This window comes from Pelobates fuscus, chromosome 9 (assembly GCF_036172605.1).
Source record: "Pelobates fuscus isolate aPelFus1 chromosome 9, aPelFus1.pri, whole genome shotgun sequence".
Classification (NCBI taxonomy): Eukaryota; Metazoa; Chordata; class Amphibia; order Anura; family Pelobatidae; genus Pelobates; species Pelobates fuscus.
In genome coordinates, this window is record NC_086325.1 from 126,641,040 (window position 1) to 126,668,561 (window position 27,522).

Genomic DNA, 27,522 nt, shown 5'->3' on the forward strand with positions numbered 1-27,522 from the left:
CTGAGGGTTCTGTTTATCAGTGAAGTGACTGGGGGATAGCATATCCCGAAGGTTCTTTCCCCTCCTAGCGGTAATGGTGACTCGTGGACCCAGTACTCCTTTCAAGTGCGGATCTTTCAGGAGGATGGGCCAGAATTTTTGCAGAGACTCATTTATACTGTTCCATCCCGTGTCAAATGTGCCAATCATCCTGATGATTTTGTTTGCACTTCGATTGGCATTTGACGAGTCCGACAGAAGTTCTACCCTGTCTGTCAATAGAGCCCTTTTGTAGGCTCTTTTCAAGCACTTGTTTGGGTAGCCCTTTTCCTTGAATTGTTGCCGTAAGGACTTGGCTTTGATTTGGAAGTCCCCTACGTCTGAGCAGTTCCGTCGGAGTCTAAGGTACTGGCCCGTTGGAATGCCCTGTTTGAGGGACCTCGGATGGTGGCTATCCTATTTAAGAAGGGAGTTCGATGCGGATGGTTTCCTAAAGAGAGTTGTTTTAACGGAACCATCCCCGCAAATCGAAATAGATAGGTCCAAAAAACTCAGAGAGGGACCCCCAAATTCAGAGGTGAATCTGAGGTTGTCCTCGTTAGTGTTGAGGAGGGCTACAAATTGATTGAATTCATCCATATCACCTTGCCTGATGATCAGGACATCATCAATGTACCTATACTATGATGTGATCTTAGACATGAAAGGTAATAGTGTACTGTTAGTCCTGATTTGTTCTTCCCACCAGCCCAGGTGGAGGTTGGCGTAGGATGGGGCACAAGCCGTGCCCATCGCCGTACCCCTCACCTGGTGGTAGAACTTCTTGTTGAATAAGAAAAAATTGTGTGTTAGGATGAATTCAAGAAGACTGATGGTAAAGTCGGTGTGTGCCTGATGTTCAATGCCCCTTTTAGTTAAAAAAATGTCTGCTGTGTTCGAGACCCCTTTGGTGTGGGATGGATGAGTATAGCGCCTCAACATCGAGGCTGCATAGTTTGGACGTAGGTGGGATGTGTAGGTCAGCAAGGAGGTGTAGGGCCTGCTTAGTGTCTCTGATATACGACGGGAGACCTTCTACAAATGGCCTGAGGATACGGTCAATATAGAGGCTCCCATTTTGGGTTAAATTATTTTCCCTATGAGTACCGTTACTCAAAGGGGTATAGATTATTGAGTGAGCAGTCTCCCACCTTTACATAGTTTTATGTTCGGTGGCTATTCTGCCCACTCTTTCATTTCTTTTTCAGTTTATATATGTTACAACATCAGTAAAACATAATAGCATAATTAATCACACATGTTAATAGAATGAACCCGTTTCCATATATGGTCTGGGCCGGATTTACACCTGCCACCCCCAACATGGGGGCACTTCTGGTCCAGGCATATTAAAACAGTCATATCTAGCATGTCACATCAAAATGATATAGCTCCCTTCTGGATAGAAACAGCAACAACATGATGAGTAACACATTGGTGTCTCCTTCCTGTGACGGTTTTGCTATACATATCAAAATAACACTTCTCCCTCTTCTATGGATGCCTGCCAGGCTCATATGGCGAAATGTAGTGTAGTTTACATATATTTGAAGTTGCAGACACCATTTTCAAAGAGGTAAAAAGCCCCACATATGGAAATTATAAATACAAAATATATAATTATAAATAAAAAAATCACACACATTAAAATGGAATGTATTGTATAAAGGAATAAATATCCCCCCAAAATTTAAACTAATATACATATAAAGAAAAGGAATATATTATTGATCTCAAAGTCGATGTCTAATCCTTATGGGGTTAATGTGCGTAGCTCAAATATCCATTTGGATTCTTGTATACTAAGAGCCTTGGCAATATCCCCTTCTCTCCAGTTTATGTTCACCTTATCAATGGCACAAAAATCCAAGTATTTTGGATCGGAATCATGGTATTCCAAAAAATGTTTGGATACACTGTGGTTGGGGAAGCCCTTTCTAATGTTCCTTAGATGTTCACTTTTTCTAATTTTTACTTGACGAGATTTCTTCCCCAAATATTGAAAACCACAACTGCACCGCAACAGAGAGATAACATTAGAGGAATGACAAATAATCCGGGATTTGATTTGATATTTCCTTGGGTCATTAAAATATCATTGTGAATAAAAATGTGAAAGTCTAAAAAAATCTATGTTAACTGCACTAAAATTTTTTGTAAGAATGATGCCCCAGTTGTTGTGGTTTAGATGTTCAAAAAATTGAAGAAAAGGTTAATTAGATCCCTTCCAAATAATAAACATGTCATCTATATATCTCTTGTACTGGACCAAGTATGTGCCATAGTCATGCCTATGATGAACATACGATTCTTCCCAATAAGCCATGAAAAGATTGTCATAACTTGGCGCAAACTTGGTCCCCTTGGGATAACTTTGCGCAAACATGTTTTTTTTGGAATACCATGACTCTGACCCAAAATACTTAGATTTTTGTGTCATTGATAAGGTGAACATAAACTGGAGAGGAGGGAATATTGCCAAGGCTATTAGTATACAATAATCCAAATGTATATTTGAGCTACGCACATTAACCCCTAAAGAATTGAACAACGACTTTGAGATCAATAATATTTTCTAATGCATACATATACTTTTTAGATATTTTCTAGTATATTTGTCTTGGTTTGGGTTCTTATATACATACTTTTTATTTTATATATATATATATTTTATTTTTTTTTGGGGGGGGGGGGTATTTTTTTATATTATTTTTTGGGGAGGGGTGATATTTATTCCTTTATACAATATACTCCCTTTTAATGTGTGTGATTTATATATTTATAATATATATCTTTTGTATTTATATTTTAATTTCTGTATGTGGGACTTTCTACCTCTTTGAAAATGACGTCTGCAACTTCAAATATATGTAAACTACGCTACATTTCGCCATATGAGCCTGACAGGCAACCATAGGCCAGGGGGAAGTGCAATTTTTATATGTACGGCAGGACCGGAAATGACACAACAGACTAAACTGAAGATTGACACGTCACAGGAAGTGACGCGACAGATCCACAGATACTTCTTCATATCCCGGGGAAGGATACACCAATGTGTTACTGTCTCTATCCAAAAGGGAGCTATATCATTTTGATGTGACGTGCTTGATACTTGTATATATTTTGTAAAGTGTCTTTTAAAACTACCACATGGCGGTTTGAATATGTCCGGACCGGAGGTACCGCCATGTTGGGGGTGGCAGGTGTACATCCAGCCCAGACCACATATGGAAATGGTTGTATTCAATTAACATGTGTGATTAATTAAGTTATTATGTTTTATTGATGTTGTAACATATATAAACAGTATTACCTGCATTGTAACATTCAGCAGCACCCAAGAAAAACCATATGCTTATGGTTGAAACACGTTGTGCATTTTTATTTGTTTTTTATAACATATAGTAATAAAAAGTTACTTTTAAAATATCTCCAACTTCTGGTTCCGGGATTCCAACTTTCTACTATCTGAAAAATATACTTATTGGGGGACTCATCCAATGGAGAAAGGCTGTTCATGTCCTTAAAGGAGACATATATGCTCCATAACTCCAGAGCCAACTTTAATTGGCTTAATAAATTGTGAGTGTTTCGAGCTTAGGACCTCCCTTTTATTTAATATACATACAAATTACACTATGTCGTGTTTTGTTTATATCTCTGTACAGGTAAATTGTACCGTCTGTTACCAAGTATACTCTCTCTATATATAAGGAAATTCACCATCTTTTACCAAGTGTACTATACATTGAAGGTAAAAAAAAAAAAATCAATTATTTTTTTTGGGGGGGGGGGATTAAATGTGGATATGGCCAGTGAGGGACGAATTGCAGTTGTGAATTAATATCAGCTGACTGCTGCTGGAGGTCAATAGAATTACGGTTCCTCTTGAGTTGAGGGGGGTTAGTTAGGCTTAGATTGTTGGGTGAGGGGGTACTCCTGAAGGAAATGAAGTGTTGGAAATATAAGACACTGTACATGCATTAGAGAAAATACGGGTCAAGGGTATTGCCAGGTACATGGGTGGGAGAATTAGGAGGAAGTAATTGAAAGTAGTTTAGAGACTGCTGAGGTCAAAGGTGGGTTAATGGGAATTTCAAAGTCCCCGAGCATTAGAGATGGACTATCAGAAGAGATGAAGTAAGGTACCCAGGTAATATAACAATAATCTGTACTAACAATGTGTTTTTTCTGTGCATTCTAATTTTGTTCACTATGAAATAGTTACAGTCCCTTTTTTTTCCCCATAGAAAGGAATCCTTTCTTGCCACCCAATTTGAATCACTTGATGACCTACTATCTTCTTTTGGTCCAGTACGCAATTGCACACTCAGTAATGGTGGCTGTTCACGCAACTTTAAATGTGTCTCAGAACGCAAAATTGACTCAACAGGGTGTGTGGTAAGTGACTGTTTGAATATCATTGTGTGTGTAGGTGTAGACATAAATCAGTATAACATTAACATCTTAACCAAAACAATTAATTGTGCCTGGCACACTTATACAAATCTAAGTGATCGAATTCTGACAAAAAAACAGTTTATGTTAAAACACATCAATCACATAATAAATGGTAACTGCCTGCATTCCGCACAAGCTATTGTCATTGCCAGTAGTGATTTCAGGAGTATCACAGTAGAGTGATAGTGAACTCTGTAATTCAACAATTATATGGAAAATTATAGCACGAGTCAAATTGCAACTTGGTAGAGAGAGACATAATATACCATGCAGGTATAATTGATGATAAAGCAAAAAATAGATGATTGTACCTCTATTGTGATGAGGTTGGTGTGGATCCAGAGACAAATAAACAATAAGGCAGTCTGAGAATAAGTACCAGAAAGTCTGTCTGGGAAAGGTGCTTTATGCATGAGCCAAATGATGTGTAGTCCATGTAGTTTGCAGAAGCCATATATGTGAACCAGGACAATATCAGGTAATTGTTCTGTGGTAGGTAAAATATCTGTTAATCATGTCAATGTTAAAGCCAACCTATCAGTCTGTTTTATGTTTGCAACAGAAATGAGTTTACTTTGTTGAGGTCCGGGTTCTTAAAGCGGCACTCCACTGCCTAAATGCAAAATAAATGGAAATCACTGTTTAGTAGATATACAGATAAAAACTGCATGCATTTACTTATGCATTTTTTCACTGGCTTTATATCTAGAAACATGTTGCAAAAACTGCAATTTCTTGTCTGCTGACTTGCAAACTCATGCAGCTCAATGAGAAGTCTGCAAGGTAGGTGCTCTGGGGAATTGCTGTTTCTTCAGTTCAGTGCAAATAAATTAACCAAACCATCTTTGTTTGAAAAGTTAGGGGGTGTAACCAGGTTAATTTATACAAGTGTCAATTTCTGTTAAAATCTGCACTTAGAAGTGGACACAGGTTTCTTCAGGAAGAAAGAGACTCTTTATTCGATTCACCGACCGGGGCTCAGAGGGACTAATGTCACCAAAATACAAGAAGATCTGAGCCCAGAACTGACTGTGTAAATGCATAATATAGACATATAGCTCCTCCTATAGTTAACTCTACCCACATATACTCTTTACACAATCAGCTGAACAAAGCCTAACTTCCCTTACCTGTTAGACCACATGGCTCACCCAGAACAATGGAGGAGGGGAAGTGTTTTCAGTTTCTGCATTCCTGCACTTGCTCAATACAGTGTTGATTGTATCTTAGCTACGTGTAACTGACTAACTGATACACCAACATTTACACATATGCCACATGGCAATCTTGTCCTAGTAAATTTATTTTTACTGAGATTCCACCACATTCCCCCCTTTGATGCTTCTGATATTTCACAATTCCAGATGCATCACTTAACCATAGTTTGCTTACACCTCAGGTTGCCATGAATCAGAACAGACCTCGTAAGCATCTTAGCATCATTACAAATTCCTTCAGCACTCCTCATTCTGAATATATTCTCTCTGGGCTAAGGGTTCATACTTGCAAACAGCCATTACATGCACAGCTGTTTTCCTTTCTGTCGTGCTCTCTATGACACTCTGTATGGACCTAATTACCAATGGAACCAAACATGGTAGAAAGAGACACACTATAATCAACATGACTCCTCCTACCAATGTCTTGATCCCTCCAAGCTGCTCGTACCTACTTCCAAACCAACTACTAGAATTGTACCCGTTCCAGGCTTAAGTCGGTACATGCGTCAGCTTAGCCATGTGGCTTGTGAGATCAGCCACTGCCTGCCCTTCATCATCTATGTGCAGACAACAGTTGCTGAGATTGAACTTTCCACATACACCTCCTTCTATTTGCACTGGAAGTGAATGGAGGACTTTATCAACAGCCCAACTGGTTTACCTGGTAAGAAGGCTATGTGCTTTACAGAGGAATCCATAATTGCCTAATGGTAGAATGAGGCTTGAATCCCTGTATTAGAATACAATAACACTTCATGGGCATACAGTTTGGCTGTTAACCAGTTCCCTCACATATTACATCCCTCCTATTGGCAATGAAGCACGCTAAGGTAGCCAGTGCCACTCATTATCTTCCCAGCTACCTACATTCAAGGATGCTAGCTTCTTTTTATGATTCACATCATAAACTTTAAAGGACCACTCTAGTGCCAGGAAAGCATACTCGTTTTCCTGGCACTAGAGTGCCCTGAGGGTGCCCCCACCCTCAGGGACCCCCTCCCGCCCGGCTCTGGAAAGGGGAAAGGGGTTAAATCTTACCTTTTTCCAGCGCTGGGCGGAGAGATCTCCTCCTGCTCTCCTCCTCCGATCCTCCTCTTCTCCTCCCCGTCGGCTGAATGCGCACGCGCGGCAAGAGCTGCGCGCGCATTCAGCCGGTCACATAGGAAAGCATTCACAATGCTTTCCTATGGACGCTGGCGTGCTCTCACTGTGAAAATCACAGTGAGAAGCACGCAAGCGCCTCTAGCGGCTGTCAATGAGACAGCCACTAGAGGACATAGGGGGAAGGCTTAACCCATTCATAAACATAGCAGTTTCTCTGAAACTGCTATGTTTATGAAAAAATGGGTTAACCCTAGAAGGACCTGGCACCCAGACCAGCTCATTAAGCTGAAGTGGTCTGGGTGCCTAGAGTGGTCCTTTAACTCTCAAGGTCTCTCCTGTTTCAATTGGCAACAAGAAGAAGGATGGTTTGAGCATACCTAATACACATGCCCCTTCCCAGTCCTGTGGTAACTCCGAATAGGCTTTCTTACCACAGATCCAGTACAAATTTGCTGGGGCTTTCCAACTAGATGTAGCAGATAGGTCAAACCACACATCCTTTAAATTGGTATAACTGGCAAATGGGTTAGGTGGTTCTGAGGCATTTGAAGCCGACCACCAGGTTGTATTCTTTGTAGTATCATCATAAGCTTTTTGCCCTAGACAAGTTAGTTCTCCTACAGATGTGTTAAACATTATTCCTTTTCTTGCTATGCAAACATAACCTATAATGGAGGTCTTTAATCGCCACTCAGATTTACCTCTAACACTCATTTGATAATCGGCTTGAGAAGATATTATCTGTTCAACTGTCTCAGAACCGGAATACATTACCTCCTTTGCTTCCCATGGCCATTGGTCTCCCATGTTAGTACCTCCACACACATAGCAGTTGGTTACATTAAGACTACCAGCAATACTCTCGGCTAAATCAATAAACAAGTTCTTAGCATTATGGGGGATCTTATTTTACACACTCATCTCCTCATAGAAGGAATGAAAAACCTGTTGAGTCTGGGTTGCCACAGTATCGGTCTCTATTCATATAAATAATATTGTCCCAGGATCCAAACCTGTTCCATATATCTGGAACCCAAATAAGTTCCCAAACCTATCTATGAATCGTTCTGGGTCATTGATAAGTATATGGACTGGGTTACACTCCCTAGACTTACAATATGGCTTGGTAGGCAACTTAGTAACAATCATATCCTTATCTACTGTCTGTCCCCAAGTTGCCCACCCCACACAAGACCAATATGGGCAATAATTATAATCCCTATCTGGGCATTTTGGACTTACATACTTATTTTTACTACTGGGACAAATATACTTATCGTTAGACCCATACGTTCTCTCCCACTTAAGATCCCCGCATACATTCCACGGTTTTCTACCACTTGATATGGCCTTACATGCATCAAATAGCAGAACACCCGAAGAATGTACGGTTTCTAATACTGTTTTATTTATTAGGGTCCCCTGTGAGTCTCCATTCCGGAGGGTCAACCGAATTGTACGGGGTTGATACTCTGGATTGAAGCACTTAGGTTCGCCTACTCCTAAATGGCATACACTATACTCTATACCTAAGTATCTACACCTTGATACATATCCTTTACATTCATATTGTGAATGCCAAATTAGGGTCTGGGAAATATGATTACCTGTTATAGTAGTCTTAATGCAAACCTCACAGCTAGGTGTGTCGGTACCTCTACCTTCCTGAATAATAAAAAACATAAAAATACACATTATCAAGAGCACTTCTTTCGACGTCTTCATCCTCAGTCTTCGTCCGTGCGATGGCACCTCAGCTTCCAGGATGTAAGGGCTGCAAGGAATGGAGTTCTGCAGGTCCTCTCTTCCCTTCACAGAGGTCCCTTCGAGACACCCTGGCTATGTCACGTGGGTGAGTGGTCTGGCTTTATTATGGCCGACAAAACACTCACTTACTGATCTCTTTAAACACACTTGTAATCCCAATATCTCCTCGTTACTCCGACTGAGTCATGCGCTTTAACCGGATCTTGCAAGGATTCTCTGGATCTATGGTAGCTTGTCAGGAATCTGCCGCTACAACCTGTTGCCGGGTAATCTCTTCTCACAACTGACTCAAATCCCCCCTTAAGTTACCAAGTATGGAAGGTGGATGCCCATACATAATTTTTCAGCAGTACCCCAGAAACAAAAGAAAGCATCTTTGAGGTCTAGGAAGGTATAGTAGGTTGCCCCACCTGGTATTAAAGCAAGCAGATTATAGGGGATGGGTACCACTGGGTGTGTATTGACTACTGCATTATTAACTGCGTTTAGATCTTGTACAGGATGATACTCATCTGATCCCGGCTTCTGAACAGGTAATAATGGAGTGTTCCAAGGGGAGGTACAGAATTTTAGGATGTCATACTTTACACACTTATCCACATAGGTTTGTATATTTTCCTTAGCCCTCTATAATATATGGTACTAACTAAGGCTAACAGGATACGCTCCAAGCTTTAATTCAATGTGTATTGGTGGAATATTGTGAGCAAGTCCTGGAAGATTATTCTCTGTCTATATTCTTGAAATGTCAAATAAGGATTCATCACTCTTAGGGTCTGTATTTGTTATTATAGAGTAGAAGTGGCATTCTTCTTCCCTTTGCACCGATACTGATATTATGCCTGGTGATCTATTAAACTTCAGAGACGTTGATCCGTTGGGTTTAAAAGTTATCTGGGCTTGAAGCTTTGATAATAGATCTCGTCCTAGAAGCTGAACTGGACACTCCAGCATATATAGGAACTGGTGCTTAACAAAATGGCCTCCTAGAATACAAGTATGACTCCTGAGAATTGGTCTAGCAGCGCTTTTCCCAGTAGCTCCTATCATAATTATAGTCTTCCTGAAGGAGGAGCAACTAGGTTAGTTACCACAGAGTACTCAGCACCAGTGTCAATCATGAAAGAGCTCCTCTTTCCCTCTATTGATACATCGACCATAGGCTGCACTCGGCTAAAGGGGGATGGAGCCCAGTCGGTATCAATAGTCTTCCATGACAGTGTCAGCCAGACCGACAAAATCTCTATCTTCTCTATCCCTTAATCTCTGGGTAGGGGAATAGTATCTACTTCCCTGAACACCTCCTCTGTTACTACTGTCATTCCCTCCAAGACTTTCTCTATAGCCACCTCTGTAACCATCTCGTAACCTTCTCTCTTGTCTTATCTATAACTTGCTTTATATTCCCTCTGTGGGCAGTCACTTTTCCAATATCCTTCCTCTCTACAATACGCACAGTGATTCCTACTTCCTCCCTTACTCAGCCTATTCTCAACTCCTCTATTCACCTCCCTTCCCTGTCTCTCTACACTTATGATAGCTACAGCTAGCATATCTGCCTTCATCCTCATTTTACGTTCTTCCTCCTGCTTTGTTTCAATCTCCCTGTTCATATACACCTGACAATTTCCATTAACTGTGATATGGACATTCCTACAAATCCCTTTTAACTTTAGCAATTTTCTTTTGATATCACCTTGGGTCTGGCTGACAAATGCTGAGTTGTTCATTCGAGAGTTCTCAGGGGCCTCTGGATTAAAAGGAGTATATAATCTATATGACTCCAGCAATCTCTCATAGAAAGCACTAGGTGACTCGTCTGCTTTCGTAAAGGAATTATGGGTCTTCCAATTAAACAGATCAGTCATGGTGAACGGGACATAAACAAATACAGGGTCTGCTAACTGTAATTGACCATTAATATCAATGTGTGGGGGACCAGGGGTAAGCTGCAGTGGCATTTGTAAATGTCAAAGTTGGAGGGCACCGGTCATTTGTCAGGTTAGGGTGGGACTTAGATAGGGTTGTTTAGTCATAGGTTCCGGTCGGGGAGTGGTGAGGTAGGTGGAAATGGATAAATTAATTTTACTGGTCAGTAACTTGGTTAACAAAATGTTTCGGACAGGGCTAGGAGGAGCCTGACCAGTAACCAAAAATGGTAAAAGTGTATTCCAGCGTCCTATACCATTGACCATTTCATCCAGTTGTATTTCAAAACTAATTTACTGTTACTAAAGGCACACAAGGCTCAGTAATTATAGTGTTATGTCAGTGGTTATGGTGTTATCAGTGGTTATGGTGTTTTCAGTGATTATGGTATTGTCAGTGGTTATGGTGTTTTCAGTGGTTATGGTGTTTTCAGTGGTTATGATGTTTTCAGTGGTTATGGTGTTTTCAGTGGTTATGTTGTTATCAGTGGTTATGTTGTTATCAGTGGTTATGTTGTTGTCAGTGGTTATGGTGTTGTCAGTGGTTATGGTGTTGTCAGTGGTTATGGTGTTGTCAGTGGTTATGGTGTTTTCAGTGGTTATGGTATTGTCAATGGTTATGGTATTGTGTAATTGCTGAGAATTATCTGATTCAGTGGATCAGAGTTACTGTTATTAAGAATTCTCTTCACAATTTTGACTGCTAATAATAAAACTGAACAATAATAATAAAAAAATGCTAAAATACCCTTCCACCAAAAATGGCCTCAGGGTACAAGAACCAATTCGGGGGGGGGGGGGGGGTAGGTAGGCACAGAGAGCACAGGTGGACATACCAGCTGCACCAGTTCTTGCTAAAGAATTTAGTTGAGGGATGGTCAGATGGGCCAGATTCCATTGGGGATGGACAAACCAGTTTTTGGTAACCATCTAGTAACACAAACTGTTTTAAACAGTCAAAATATGGAAACTGGTCATAGAATTCAAACATAATAGATACAGCCACATGTACACGCTGCACTAGATTTAAATCAAGACAGATTACCACAGAGGCCATTCTCTACTACATAAGGTAGCCAATTTAACCCCCAAATCACACACATTATATCCCTTTTTAAAGTTATTTAGCATACATTCTAAGGGATCAACAATCTTTGAATTCTGGCGCATCCATACTTGGCAATGGAGCGTCTAATTCAAAGAAACACAACAAACACACCTCCAACAGTCACACTCGTTTCCCTGGCAACAGCACCATGTGGCACAGTTACTAGGTCAAACTCATACAACAAAACATACAGGGAATTCCCGTACACACACAGCTGTTACACCAGTCAGTAAATAACTAATACTGTGCCCTTTGGCGAAACTATACAGTCACCGACGCTATAATTCCCTATATCTGAATTACCCGTCTATAACATACCCCAGTAACATCAGCTTTACAAACAGTAGTTATAGTACGGTTAGCATTGGTTAGAGTACAATTTAAAGTCACACTTCAATTAGTAGTGGTTATGGTGTTAAACATACAACATAGACAACAGTTATTAGTAGTTATTTACAATATCAGTAGTTATTATACATGGTTATGGTACCGTGCGCTATAATACAGTTACACAGTATTCACACTCTCGCTAGACGGCAGAGCTCACACTATCTGGCAAGATATATACACTCTACTACAACAATCTTTAACACATTTACAATTCCCAACTAATCTATTGGCCAGTACCTTGATGGACTACCTAAAACAATTTACATCCGTTTTGGTTAGCCACGCTGCCCAAACACCACATATAGCGAACTAGAGGGCGGAATTTACACAGAACCCTCTTTGTCTATATACTCTATCAAAAATCTAGTGGGTTCCACATTTACACGCCTTCCCACTTAGCCAAGATAGGTTGAGATCTAGCGGACTGAATTTACACAGACGCCGCTTAGTCTCCCGGTTCCCTCGACCTAGCGAACGTAATATACACCCTAGAACGCTAGTCTAGACAAGACACCGGTGTCCGGCTAGGGCTATTTACACCAGAACCCCGCCTGACTCCAAACCAAAATTAAACAGGCTAACTAAAGGGCGTTTAATTACTAAAGTGCGCCTTTGCTCCTTCCCTCCACTGGAGGGGGCAGATTCCATACACAAATAACCCCTTATGGGCCTACCGCACAATCGGTATCCAATACCCCTAGTGGGTCCACTGTCTAAAACAGTAGTCGTCTTACCTCCTCGTTCCTGAACCTGGGTTCACACTCATCGACGGGGGCACCCCAGCACTTACTACGTAGAGGCCGATGATCTCCTGGACAACAGACCAGTGGCACCGAGACGAAAGGAGGTCCACACAGAAGTTCAGGGGTGCAGCCGTGTAGAGAACGTGGGCAAAGATAGACCGTCTCACGCCTCTGCTTCTCAGCTACCGTTGCACGATGAGCTTCCCGGCCCAATGCACCAAATGATACCGGAGAAACTGACGGAAGCCAAGCACAGAGAAGTGGACACAGGTTTCTTCAGGAAGGAAGAGATTCTTTATTCGATTCACCGACCGGGGCTCAGAGGGACTAATGTCACTAAAATACAACAATATCTGAGCCCAGAACTGACTGTGTAAATGCATAATATAGACATATAGCTCCTCCTATAGTTAACTCTACCCACATATACTCTTTACACAATCAGCTGAACAAAGCCTAACTTCCCTTACCTGTTAGACCACATGGTTCACCCAGAACAATGGAGGAGGGGAAGTGTTTTCAGTTTCTGCATTCCTGCACTTGCTCAATACAGTGTTGATTGTATCTTAGCTACGTGTAACTGACTAACTGATACACCAACATTTACACATATGCCACATGGCAATCTTGTCCTAGTAAATTTATTTTTATTGAGATTCCACCACATCTGGAGTGTCCCTTTTAGCCAGGGCATATAGTGATCAGGAAGCCAGGGAGTACAGAAGTCATGGGTAGAAAGGCAGGAATCAATACCATCAAGCATGAGCTGCAACTAGAGAGTAAACAGACAATCACAGTACTTAAAGGAACACTATCGTCACCTAAACAACTTTAGCTTAATGAAGCAGTTTTAGTGTATAGATCATGCATATCGGGTTTCACTGCTCAATTCACTGCCATTTAGGAGTTAACTAACTGTGTTTCTGTTTATGCAGCCCTTGTCACACCTCCCTTTGCTCTTATTGTCACAGCTGCATAAAAGAAAAAAAAATATATATATTTTCACTTTCAATCAGATGTAATTTACCTTAAACAATTTTATCTCTTTCTCTGTAAATTTAATTGTAATCACATACAGGAGGCTCTTGAATGGTCTAGCAAGCTATTGTTATTGATATCGGAGAAACTGACGGAAGCCAAGCACAGACAGATGGACACAGGTTTCTTCAGGAAGGAAGAGATCTGTATTCGATTCACCGACCGGGACTCAGAGGGACTAATGTCACCAAAAACAGCTAAAATCTGAGCCCTGATCGTACAGTGTAGGCACCTTATATAGACATATAGCTCCTCCTATAATCCGTTCAACCTACATGTACTCTAACCCAATCAACAGAATAGAGACTAACTTCCTGTTTGACCACATGGCTTGCCCAGCACAATGGAGGAGGGGAATACTTGTATATCCTGTATTCCTGCACATGCTCAGTACATTGATGACAGTATCCTAGCTACGTGTAGCTAACTAACTGACACAACATACACATATGCCAAGTGGAAATCTTGGCCTACTAAATTTATTTTTACAGAGATTCCACCACATTCCCCCCTTTGATGCCTCTGATATTTCATAATTCCAGATGCATCACTTAATCAGAGTTTGCTTACACCTCAAGTTGCCATAAACCAGACTAGACTTTGCGACTCTCTAGAGATACGAACCCCTCAGCATTCCTCTTCCTGAACGTGTTCTCCTTGATTTAAAGCCTCGCACCTGTAAACAGCCATTATCTGTGCAGCGGCCTTTCTCTCTGCTATATTCTCTATAATGCTCTGCACAGACCTAACTACCAAAGGAATCAAACACGGCAGGAGGAGGCACAGCATCAAGATTAGCATGACTCCACCTACCAGTCCTCCAAGCTGCTCGTACCAATTACCAAACCAACTACTCAGATTATACCCTTTCCTTACTTGAGTAGGCACATGTGCTAGTTTAACCATATGGCTAGTAAGCTCAGCTATTGCTTGCCCTTCATCATCTATTTGAAGTCAACAATTGCTTAGATTAAACTTCCCACATACACCTCCCTCTACTGCCAATAGGTAATCCAAGGCTAATCTATTCTGGTAGACGGCTGTCCTCATCCTAGTGTTATGCTTTGCTAGGAGATTAAGCGCTTGTGATGTTTCATTGGTAATTATCTCAACCACTGCCTGTAATCTTATGATACGGTTGAGCAGGTATATTGGGGTTCTGTATCCATAAGTACCATCCTCTGCCCTCGTAGCTGGCCCATAATAATCTATAATACGCTGGGGAGGCCACTCATTATCTTCCCAGGTACCCATCTCTAGGGGTCCCCTTTTCTTTCTATGATTTACATCATATACTTTAACTCCCAAAGTCTCTCCTGTTTCAATTGGCAACAAGAAGAAGGATGGTTTGAGCATACGTAATACACATGCCCCTTCCCAGTCCTGTGGTAACTCCGAATAGGCTTTCTTACCACAGATCCAGTACAAATTTACTGGGGCTTTCCAACTAGATGTAGCGGATAGGTCAAACCACACATCCTTTAAACTGGTATAACTTGTATTGTATTAAACATTATTCCTTTCCTTGCTATGCAAACATAACCTATAATGGAGGTCTTTAATCACCACTCAGATTTACCTCTAACACTCACTTGATAATCAGTTTGAGAAGATATTAACTGTTCAACTGTTTCAGAACCGGAATAAATTACCTCCTTTGCTTCCCATGGCCATTGGTCTCCCATATTAGTACTTCCACACACACAGCAGTTGGTTACATTAAGACTACCAGCAATACTCCCGGCTAGATCAATAAATAAGTTCTTCACATTATGTGGGATCTTATTTTCCACACTCATCTCCTCATAGAAGGAATGAAAGACCTGATGAGTCTGGGTTGCCACAGTATCGGTCTCTATTCCTATAAATAATATTGTTCCAGGATCCAAACCTGTTCCATATATCTGGAACCCAAATAAGTTCCCAAACCTATCTACGAATCGTTCTGGGTCATTGATAAGTATATGGACTGGGTTACACTCCCTAGACTTACAATATGGCTTGGTAGGCAACTTAGTGACGATCATATCCTTATCTACTGTCTGTCCCCAGGTTGCCCACCCCACACAGGACCAATACGGACAATAATTTTATTCTTTATTTGGGCATTTTGGATCTATATATTTATACTTACTACTGGGGCAAATATACTTATCATTAGACCCATACGTTCATTCCCATTTACGATCACCACATACATTCCACGGTTTTCTACCACATGATATCGCCTTACATGCATCAAATAGCAAAACACCTGTAGAATGTACGGTTTCTAGTATGGTCTTATTTATCAGGGTCCCCTGTGAGTCTCAATTCCGAATAGTCAACCAAATTGTACGAGGTTGATACTCAGGGCTAAAACACTTAGGTTCTCCTGTTCCTAAATGGCATACACTATAATCTATGCCTAAGTATCTACACTTAGATACATGTCCTTTACACTCATACTTTGAATGCCAAATAAGGGTCTGGGAAATGTGAATGCCTGTCGGTACCTCTACCTTCCTGAATAATTAAAAACACACATATATACATTATTAAACACATCACTTCTGACATCTTCTTCCTAACTCTTCGACCGTGCGATGGCACCTCAGCTTCCAGGGATGTGAGGGCTGCAGGGAGTGGAGTCCTTCTGATCCTCACTTTCCTTCACAGAGATCCCTTCAAGACACTCTGACTATGTAACGTAGGCAGGTTGTCAGGCTTTATTATGGCCGTCAAAACACCTACTTGCTGATCTCTATTATTACTCTGGATGTCCCAATATCTCCTTGTCACTCCGACTGAGTTGCACGCTTCAACCGGATCTTGCAGGGATTCTCAGGATCTGATGTAACTTGCCAAGAATCTGCTGCTGCTGGTTTAACGCTGGAGTGATGAATCCACTGAGTCACTTCGGCCACCTTTACAGCTTATGAACTTCTTCTTTGCCTTTTGGAGAATATGGTATTGTCTTAGGTTCACTGGATAAACCCCAAGTTTTAGTTCAATCCGTATAGGTGGGATATTGCGAGCAAGTCCTGGTGGGTTACTCTCTGCCCACACTCCTGGTATATTAAACAAAGATTCATCACTCTTAGGGTTTTGGTTGGTCAACACTGTATAAAGTCGCCACTCTTCTTCTTTCGGTATTGATAATGTCATTATACCTGAGGGTCCATTAAACTTCAAGGATGTTGTTCCGTTAGGCAGAAATGTTATCTGTGCTTGTAACTTCGATAACAAATCACGCCCTAGAAGTTGGACTGGACATTCAGGCATGTAAAGGAACTGATGTTTTACTACGTGGCCTCCCAATGTACAGAGTCGACTTTTAAGAACCGGTTTAGCAGCACTCCTCCCAGTTGCTCCTATTACAGTGATAGTTCTTCCTGAAGGAGGAGCGACTAGGTTAGTCACCACAGAATGTTCAGCACCAGTATCGATCGATCATAAAAGGCACTGGGGGACTCATCACAATACCTCAGCCGTCTTTGACATATTGATCGCTCTTTTCCCTCCGGCTTTCATGCCAGCAATAATGGCATCCCTGTAATCTCTTAAATGGGCCATATCTGCGCCATTGACATTCCAATTCGGATCTGCATTTGGATAATGGGCTGCGGCCCATGCTGCCGGGTTGGCCTGATTTTGAGTACGGGCCACTTCTTCCAGCGCTTTAATTGCCGCCTGATTTCTTTCCTTGTTATTGAACAATGTCATAAGTAATTGCTGGCAATCAGCCCAAGTGGGATTATGTGTCTGGATTATAGAGGTAATCAAATCTGTCATGGCTTGAGGTTTATCTGTGTAAGAGGAGTTATGGGTCTTCCAGTTGAATAAGTCAGTAGTGATAAAGGGAACATAGACAAATACGGGATCAGCATGTTGTAACTGGCCCTCACCGTTAATATGTGTCGGGCCCGGTGTCCAGGGCCGGCCTTAGGCCTTAAGGCGCCCTGTGCGAAAAATCTTAACAGCACCCCCCCCCCCCCATCATACCCCATGTCAATAGGTGTGTAGTGTTTGTATATAGAATTTATTAAACTAATAATTATTTAAAAACAAAAATGATTCCCCCTTCCCTGTTGTTACCTTGCATGGAGGTTGCCATGCTGAACTCTGGTGATCCAGTATGCTGGGAATCTGGTCGGCGCCTCCACCGGGTGCAAGACTATAAGTAACTGTATTGTGAGCTCAGGCACTTACAGTGTCAGAGCTTTCCTGTAGTAATCCGTGGCAACGTTCTGATTGGCCGGAGCTCGGAGGACCGCTACATATTGTATTTTGTATAAGAGAGCTCTGCTGTGATAAATCTCATAATAATATGATGTAGTGTGTGGTGTCTGTGTGTGATACGAGTGATGGCTGTGAGTAATATTTGTAATTGTTGTATTGGATGCGTGTGATATGTGTGCTAATATGAAGAGCAGAGGTCGTGTACTGGTAGGTGGGGAGCAGGAGGCATAGTAGAGGAGGGTGGGGTGAGCAGCGGTAGTGTAGTGGTAGGTGGGGGAGCAGGGGGCACAGTGGTGGTAGATGGGGGAGCGGGGGCACAGTGGTTGTAGCTGGGGGCACAGTGGTGGTGTATTGTTAGGTTGGGGAGCAGGGGCACAGTAGTGGTAGGTGGGGGAGCATAGGTAGTGTAGTGGTAGGTGGGGAGCAGGGGGATCAGTGGAGGAGGGTGGGGAGCAGTGGTAGTGTAGTGGTAGCTGGGGGAGCAGGGGGAACAGTTGTGGTAGGTGGGGGAGCAGGGGGCACAGTGGTGGTAGGTGGGGGACCAGGGGGCACAGTGCTAGTAGCTGGGGGCACAGTGGTGGTGTATTGGTAGGCTGGGGAGCAGGGGCACAGTAGTGGTAGGTGGGGGAGCATAGGTAGTGTAGTAGTAGGTAGGAGAGCAGGGACACAGTGGGTAACTGGGGGAGCAGGGGCAGTGGGAAGGTGGGGGAGCCGGAGCACAGAAGGTAGCTGGGTGAGAGAGGGCACAGTGGTGGTAGCTGGGGAAGCAAGGGTCACAGTGGGTAAGTGGGGGAGAAGGAGCACAGTGTGTAGCTGGGGAGCAGGAGCACAGTAGGTAGCTGGGGCACAGTGGGTAGGTGGGGGAGCAGAGGGCACAGTGGGTAGCAGGGGCGCAGTTAGGCCTGGTGGAGAAGCAGGGGGCAGAGTTAGGCTAGGTGGGGGAGCAGGGGGCAGAGTTAGGCTAGGTGGGGGAGCAGGGGGCACAGTTAGGCTAGGTGGGGGGGCAGGGGGTACAGATGGGCTAAGTGGGGGAGCAGGGGGCACAGTTGGGCTTGGTGGGGGGCAGGGGGCACAGTTGGGCTTGGTGGGGGGGCGGGGGGCACAGTTGGGCTAGGTGGGGGGCAGGGGGCACAGATTGGCTAGGTGAGGGAGCAGGGGGCATTATTGGGCTAGGTTGGGGGGGCAGGGGGCACAGATGGGCTAGGTGGGGGCAGGGGGCACAGTTGGGCTTGGTGGGGGGGCAGGGGGCACAGTTGGGCTTGGTGGGGGGCAGGGGGCACAGATGGGCTAGGTGGGGGGGGCAGAAGGCACAGATGGGCTAGGTGGGGGGGCAGAGGGCACAGTTGGGCTAGGTGGGGGGGGCAGGAACTGCTTCCCTTAACTTACCAGGCAGAGGGTTCACCTGCATGTAGTTCCGCCCCGCTTGCAGTGTAGCTCCACCCCTGCTTGCCATGTAGCTCCTCCTCCGATTGCCGCTTAACTCCGCCCCCTTTGCCCTCACTGATAGACCCAAGTGGGGTCTGTCAGTGAGGGCAGCGTTAAGAGGCAGGGGGGGCGGAGCGCAGCCAGGCTATGCAGCGCAGCCTGCATTAGGGGAGAGCTCTGAGCTCTCCCTCACAGGCTGTCACTGGGAGACAGTGCGAGCTGTGTCGGCTGTCAGGGCGCCCCCTGGTCTATGGCGCCCTGTGCGGCCGCACAGCTCGCACACCCCTAAGGCCGGCCCTTCCGGTGTCAGTCGGAGAGGCATTTGAAAATGTCGGGGTTGGAGGGCACCAGTCATCTGTCGGGTTAATATGGGACTTCAGCGAGACTGTTTTATAATAAGTTCGGGTCTAAGGGTAGTAAGGTAGGTGGAAGGGGGTGAGCTAATTCTACTAGTCAGCATTTGGCGGATGAAAAAAATAAAATAAAAAACAAAAACCTACCAGTAGGTGTCACCAAAGGGTGAATAATTGTATCAAAATAATCTTTATGGGTCTAATAATAAAACTTAACTTTTAATATATTTATACATAATAAAACCTGATAGCAATAAATATATTAAAATAGGGTAATCAATCCTACTTCTGTCTATTGTATGTCAGTATAGAGTTAAAGATGATTATAAGTTTTAAACAATGTAAATCAATGTACCTCCCGAAGATAACCAGTAGGCACTTTAAGGAGTGCCTCCTTAAAGTCTAATGAAGCAGATAAACTTTAATTATGTGCTTATTTTATTATTGCTTATTTTAATCACTGTTTACCCTAATATCTAGGCTTGAGTAAAGCTTTAGTTCTATGGTAAATTAAACATCTGTTTGTATTTTAGTAAATGGGATATTTTGAACAAAGCTGGGAGGGGCCCATCCAATAACTAAAAAAGGATAAATAATTTCTTCCAGTTGTATTTTACACTGTGTTCAATAGTTTTAGTGCTATTTCAATGATTATGGTACAATGTTATTGCTGAGAATTATCGAATACAATAAACTCAGTTACTATTGTTAAGAATTCTCCTCACAATTTAACTGTTAATAATATTCAATACTAAAATACACTCCTACCAAAAAGGAAGTCTCTTTGTAAATTTAAACTATCAGTGGGGGTTGGTACAGAAGAGTTTGAAACAAAAGAACAGATAGGTATGTGGGTAGGCAGGGACAATAGAGGGAATGCAAATACTAGCTATACCAGTTTTAGCTTGGGAGGAAGAGTATGGGAATGACTACTCTGGCTCTGGAGGATGAATAGGGGGTGTCCAAACTAGGTGAAATTAAGGCCTTAGTGGACAAACAGGTTCTGGCTACCATGGACTCCATTGTTCCTCTTAGCACAGCTTGATCCATTTAGCAGTGTTTCAACAATTTGTATACAGAAACTACTGTGTAGCCCCAGCATATTATTTATTACAATGTAAACCTGCTGTATTAAATCTGGATCAAGGATCCACAGGAACACTGGTTACCAGAACAGGCCTTCCTCTGCTACACAGAGTATTTTAATCTTTTGGGGGACAGTGTTACACCATAATCACAAACAGCATATTCCTATAAAGTTTTTCATCATACACGACAAGGGATCAACAATCTTAGAGGCAAAGACACCCATACTGGTAACGGAGCGTCTAATACAAAGAAACACAATACCCCAAACACACTTACAACAGTCACTCGTTTCCCTGGCAACAGCACCATGTGGCACAGTTGCTAAGCCAAACATACACACAATAACTCGCAGCGAATTCTCATACATACAGTGATATCACGACGTCTCACTCACAAAGATTTACCAAACACTAGATACTTATCTCTGTAACTATAAATCGTCTCTACAATTATCCTTACTATAAATCAACTTTTAACTAACCAACTATATCACATTCTAGTAATCTCATCTTTACAGTCAGTGGTTATGGTACAGTTAGTAAGTGGTTATAATACAGTTTTAAAGTCACAGATCAGTTAGTAACAGTTATTACATAGTTACATAGTTACATAGTTACGTAGTTACATAGTTACATAGCTGAAAAGAGACTTGCATCCATCAAGTTCAGCCTTCCTCACATATGTTTTTTGCTGTTGATCCAAAAGAAGGCTAAAAAAAAAAAAAAAAAAACAGTTTGAAGCACTTCCAATTTTGCAACAAGCTAGGAAAAAAAATCCTTCTTGACCCCAGAATGGCAGCCAGATTTATCCTTGGATCAAGCAGTTATTACCCTACATTGAAAGATTATATCCTTGAATATTCTGTTTTTGCAAGTATGCATCTAGTAGCTGTTTGAACATCTGTATGGACTCTGATAAAACCACTTCTTCAGGCAGAGAATTCCACATCCTGATCCTGAACATTAAATTTCATCTGCCATTTGAGTTCCCAGTCCTCCAGTCTATCTAAATCCCTCTGCAGCAAAGTAATATCTTGCTCACATTGTATTATTTTGCAAAGTTGTGTGTCATCTGCAAACACTGAAACATGACTTTCAATGCTGTCTTCAAGATCATTTATAAACATGTTAAATAGAAGGGGTCCCAGAACAGACCCCTGAGGGACACCACTTGCCACCTCTGTCCAGCTTGAAAATGTACCATTAACGACAACTCTTTGTACTCTGTTTTTAAGCCAATGTTCTACCCAAGAACAAGCATTTTCATCTAGACCGATTTCCTTGAGTTTGAACACTAATCTTCTGTGTGGAACTGTATCAAATGCCTTGGCAACGTCCAAATAGATCACATCCACTGCAACACCCTGATCTATACTTCTACTTACTTCTTCGTAGAATGCAATCAAGTTAGTTTGACACGACCTGTGCTTCATAAAACCGTGCTGATTTTTGCTGATAACCATATTCTTCTTGAATATAATCCCTTAATAACCTTTCAAATATTTTACCAGCCACAGAAGTTAAGCTCACAGGTCTATAATTTCCAGGCAAGGATTTTGAACCCTTTTTGAATATAGGAACAACATCTGCCTTCCTCCAATCCTCCGGAACACTTCCTGAAAGAAAAGAATCTTGAAAGATTAAAAACAGAGGTTCACTTATTTCTACACTTAGTTCCTTAACCCCTTAAGGACCAAACTTCTGGAATAAAATGGAATCATGATGTGTCACACACGTCACGTGTCCTTAAGGGGTTAAGTACACGTGGATGGATAACGTCAGACCCTGGAGCTTTGTTTATATTAACTTTCTTTAGTTGCTGCAGCACCTTGTCTTGAGTTAACCAATTACAATTATTCTGCAAGTTTTTAGTAGCAATCATTTGCACATCTATTGCCATGGGTTCTTCCTTAATATATACAGAGGATAAATAGTTATTTATTAGTTATGGTATTATACATATAACATAAGACAACAGTTGTTGGTAATTTTGACACAATGTCAGTGGTTATAGTACATGTCAGTGGTTATGGTACCGTGCGCTATTTTACAGTTACACACTATTCACACTCTCGCAAGACGGCAGAGCTCACGCTATCTAGCAAGATATACGCTCTACTACAATAATTTTAACACATTTACAGTTTCCCAACTAATCTATTGGCCAGTACCTCGAGGGAATACCTAAAACAATTTACATCCGTTTTAGTTAGCCATCGCTGCCCAAGCACCACATATAGCGAACTAGAGGGCGGAATTTACACAGAACTCTCTTAGTCTATCTACTCTATCAATAGTCTAGTGGGTTCCAAATTTACACGCCTTCCCACTTAGCCAAGATAGGTTGAGATCTAGCGGACTGAATATACACCAGGCGCCGCTTAGTCTGCCGGTCCCTCCCACCTAGCGAACAAAATATACACCCTAGATACGCTAGTCTAGACAAGACACCGGTGTCCGGCTTGGGCTATTTACACAGGACCCAGCCTGACTGCAAACCAAGATTAAACGGGCTGACTACAGGGCGTTTAATTACGAGCGGTGCGCCTTCGCTCCTTCCCTCTACTGAGGGGGCCAATTCCATACACAATGCAAACCCCTTATGGGCCTACCGCACAATCGGTATCCAATACCCCTAGTGGGTCCACCATCTAAAACAGTAGTCGTCTTACCTCCTCGTTCCTGAACCTGAGTTCACACTCATCGACGGGGGCACCCGAGACGAAGGGAGGTCCACGCAAAAGTTCAGGGGTGCAGCCGTAGGGAGCGTGGGCAAAGATAGACCGTCTCACGCCTCTGCTTCTCAGCTACCGTTAAACGATGAGATTCCCGGCCAATGCACCAAATGATACCGGAGAAACTGACGGAAGCCAAGCACAGAGAGATGGACACAGGTTTCTTCAGGAAGGAAGAGATCTTTATTTGATTCACCGACCGGGACTCAGAGGGACTAATGTCACCAAAAACAGCTAAAATCTGAGCCCTGATTGTACAGTGTAGGCACCTTATATAGACATATAGCTCCTCCTATAATCAGTTCAACCTACATGTACTCTAACCCAATCAACAGAATAGAGACTAAATTCCTGTTTGACCACATGGCTTGCCCAGCACAATGGAGGAGGGGAATACTCGTATATCCTTGTCACGGTAATATACCCCAACACGCAGGAATAGTCCAGATAGTCAAGAGACAAGAAACCAGGATTCGTCTTACCGGACCTTAGAATGGCCGGACTTAGACGAGTACAAGAAAAGACAGAGTCCAGAACAAGCCGAGGTCAAGGGGACGGAGAGACAGCGTAAAGTAGAACAAGCCGAGGACTGGTACACAGAAGACAAACCAGCGGATAAACAAGCAAGGATAAAGAGAGAGCGGAGTCAGGAACAAAGCCAAGGTCAAGCACCAAAAAAACAACTGAACGATACAAGCACTAAAGGAAACTGGACAGAAACCACGATAGGGCAAGGTGCAAAGGAAACAGGTGAGTATAAATACCCTAATGTTCACTTTGATTGGCCCCTGTCATATCCACGCCCCCAAAACGTGAGTGTATGGGGAACGTGGCACGACAGGGGCCAATGGGAGACTGATTCTAACTTTGTCTCCCACTGTCCCTTTAAGAGCGCGCCCGAGACGCGCGGCGCGCTCTTAGTGTCAGGCGGAACACGTGACCGCTTCTCGCGGTCACTGCCCGCCCGACTGATCTCGTCGTTGGCTGAGCCGTGCGCGGCTCGTGCAGGAGCAGGACCGCGCACGGCGAGAAGAGAGGACCCCGGCCGGCCCCTGGAGAGGGTAAGTACTGCTACAGTACCCCCCCTGAAGACACGCCCACCGGGCGGGGAGGAGCAGGCCTGGCAGGAAAGCGAGCGTGGAAAGAACGCACAAGGCGAGGAGCGTGAACAGCGCCAGCGGAAATCCAACTGCGTTCCTCAGACCCATAGCCCTTCCAATGTACCAGATATTGGAGGCGACCCCGAAGAAAACGAGAGTCAATTATAGCAGCCACTTCAAATTCCTCATGGCCCTCCACAGAAACCGGAGGAGGAGGAGGGACATGCCGAGTATAACGGTTGCACAGGAGGGGTTTTAACAAGGAGGTATGAAACACGTTAGGAATGCGTAGATTCCTAGGAAGATCCAAGGCATACGAGACAGGATTAACCACATGCAAGATACGAAAAGGACCAATAAAACGAGGAGCCAACTTCATAGAAGGCACACGAAGATGAATATTGCGAGTAGAAAGCCAAACCCGGTCCCCCACAGCATAGGATGGAGCCGCCCTGCGATGCTTGTCTGCCTGAACCTTCTGGCGAGCAGCGGAAGCCACCAAAGAACACTGAACCTGCTCCCAAGTATTACGTAAACCAGCCAAATGTTCATCCAGAGCTGGCATGCCCTGTAAGGAGAATGCAGCTGGAAGAACCACGGGATGCCGGCCATAAACAACGTAAAAAGGGCTGTTACCGGAGGATTCATGAGCAGCATTATTACGAGCAAACTCAGCCCAAGGAAGAAGGTCAGCCCAATTGTTTTGATGGTGAGACACGAAACAACGAAGATACTGCTCTAGAGATTGGTTGGCACGTTCAGCCGCTCCATTAGACTGGGGGTGGTAAGCGGAAGAAAACGAGAGGGAGATACCCATCTCTGAACAAAACGTTTTCCAGAATCTGGAGATAAACTGGCTACCCCTATCGGACACGATCGAAGTGGGAATGCCATGCAACCAAAACACCTCCCTGGCAAAGATAGAGGCAAGTTCCTTGGATGATGGCAATTTGACAAGAGACACAAAATGAGCCATCTTAGAAAAACGATCCACAATCATCAGGATGACAGTTTTACCATTCGAAGGAGGTAATTCAACGATAAAATCCATGGATAAATTGGACCACGGCCTCTCGGGTATGGGCAACGGATGCAACAACCCACAAGGAACTCTGTGGGAGGACTTCATACTGGCACAAGTAGTACAGGCATTAACGTAATCGGTGACGTCCTTGCGTAAGGAAGCCCACCAGAAATATCTAGAAACTGCTGAGAACGTTTTAGAAATACCAGGGTGTCCAGCAGTTCTAGTGTCATGATATAATGACAAGATGTCTCGTCTCTCGGGTATATCAACGAACAGTTTATCAGCAGGCCTTTCCACAGGAGACATGTTTTGTTTAGCCTGAATAGCTTGTAAGAGGGAAGAAGAAATAGAAAGAACAGTAGTAGCTATTATTCTGTCGGGCGGAATGACAGGGTTAACATCAATTTCTAGTTTGTCAGTAGTCTCGAATTGTCTGGACAGAGCGTCAGCTTTAGTATTACGATCACCTGGTCTGTATGTGATTATGTAATTAAAACGAGACAAAAACAGAGACCACCTGGCCTGCCTAGAAGACAATCTTTTTGCTTCACTAAGGTAGGAGAGGTTTTTGTGATCCGTTAAAATGAGGATGGGATCCCTAGTACCTTCTAGTAGATGTCTCCATTCCTTGAGCGCCAAAATGATAGCAAGGAGTTCACGATTGCCTACATCATAATTCTTCTCTGCTTTGGACATCTGTCTGGAAAAGAAGCCACAAAGGTGTAACGGCTTTTCAGGTGAATCTCTTTGAGACAAGATAGCACCTACCCCAATCTCAGAAGCATCAACTTCAAGAATAAAGGGTAGTGAAGGGACAGGATGCTGTAAAATAGGGGCAGAGGCAAATGAAGCCTTCAGGAATTCAAAGGCCTCGAGTGCTTCTGGTTTCCAGACATGAGTATTACCATCCTTCTTGGTCATTCTGGTTATAGGTGCTACAAATGGCAGAAAACCCTTTAATAAAACGCCCATAATAATTTGAGAACCCCAGAAAACGCTGAATGGCTTTCAAACCCTGAGGTAGAGGCCATTCCATAATGGCAGAAAGTTTCTTGGGATCCATACGAAAACCCTTGGCAGAGATTATATAACCCAAGAATTGGACTTCTGATTGATCAAATGAACATTTTTCGAGTTTGCAATAGAGACCGTTAACAAGAAGAGTTCTCAACACTAATTTAACATGCATGTGATGAGTCTGTAAATCAGTAGAATAAATTAATATGTCGTCCAAGTATACTATAACGAATGTATGTATATATTGACGTAGGACATCATTAATAAATTCTTGAAAAACTGCTGGGGCGTTACAAAGGCCAAAGGGCATCACAGTATATTCGTAGTGACCACTCCTGGTATTGAATGCGGTTTTCCATTCGTGATCCTTTTTGATACGTATGAGATTGTAAGCACCCCTAAGGTCCAATTTAGTAAAAACTGTGGCATGTTTAAGCCTATCAAATAGTTCCGTGATCAAAGGTATGGGGTACGCATTTTTGACGGTGATTTTATTCAGGCCCCTATAGTCAATACAAGGCCTTAATTCGCCATCTTTCTTAGATACAAAGAAGAAACCAGCCCCTGCCGGGGAAGAGGATCTTCTTATAAATCCCTTTTCTAAAGATTCCTTAATATATTCCTCCATAACCAGATTCTCCTGAGGAGATAAAGGATATATTCTCCCTTTGGGAGGCATAGTACCAGGTAGTAAATTAATAGCACAGTCGTAAGACCTGTGAGGTGGCAACTTTTCAGCCTCCCTTTTATCAAAAACAGATTTAAGAGACAAGTAC

At 43.0% G+C, this 27,522-nt stretch overlaps 1 protein-coding gene across 1 annotated transcript in view; it reads left to right on the forward strand.

Moving 5' to 3' along the window:
- ASTN2 (astrotactin 2) overlaps positions 1-27,522 on the forward strand; it is a 925,983-nt gene that overhangs the window by 269,547 nt on the left and 628,914 nt on the right. Inside the window, exon 9 of the mRNA XM_063432386.1 lies at positions 4,272-4,422. Within this exon, the coding sequence (XP_063288456.1) occupies positions 4,272-4,422 (151 nt within the window). The remainder of the gene's footprint in view (positions 1-4,271; positions 4,423-27,522) is intronic.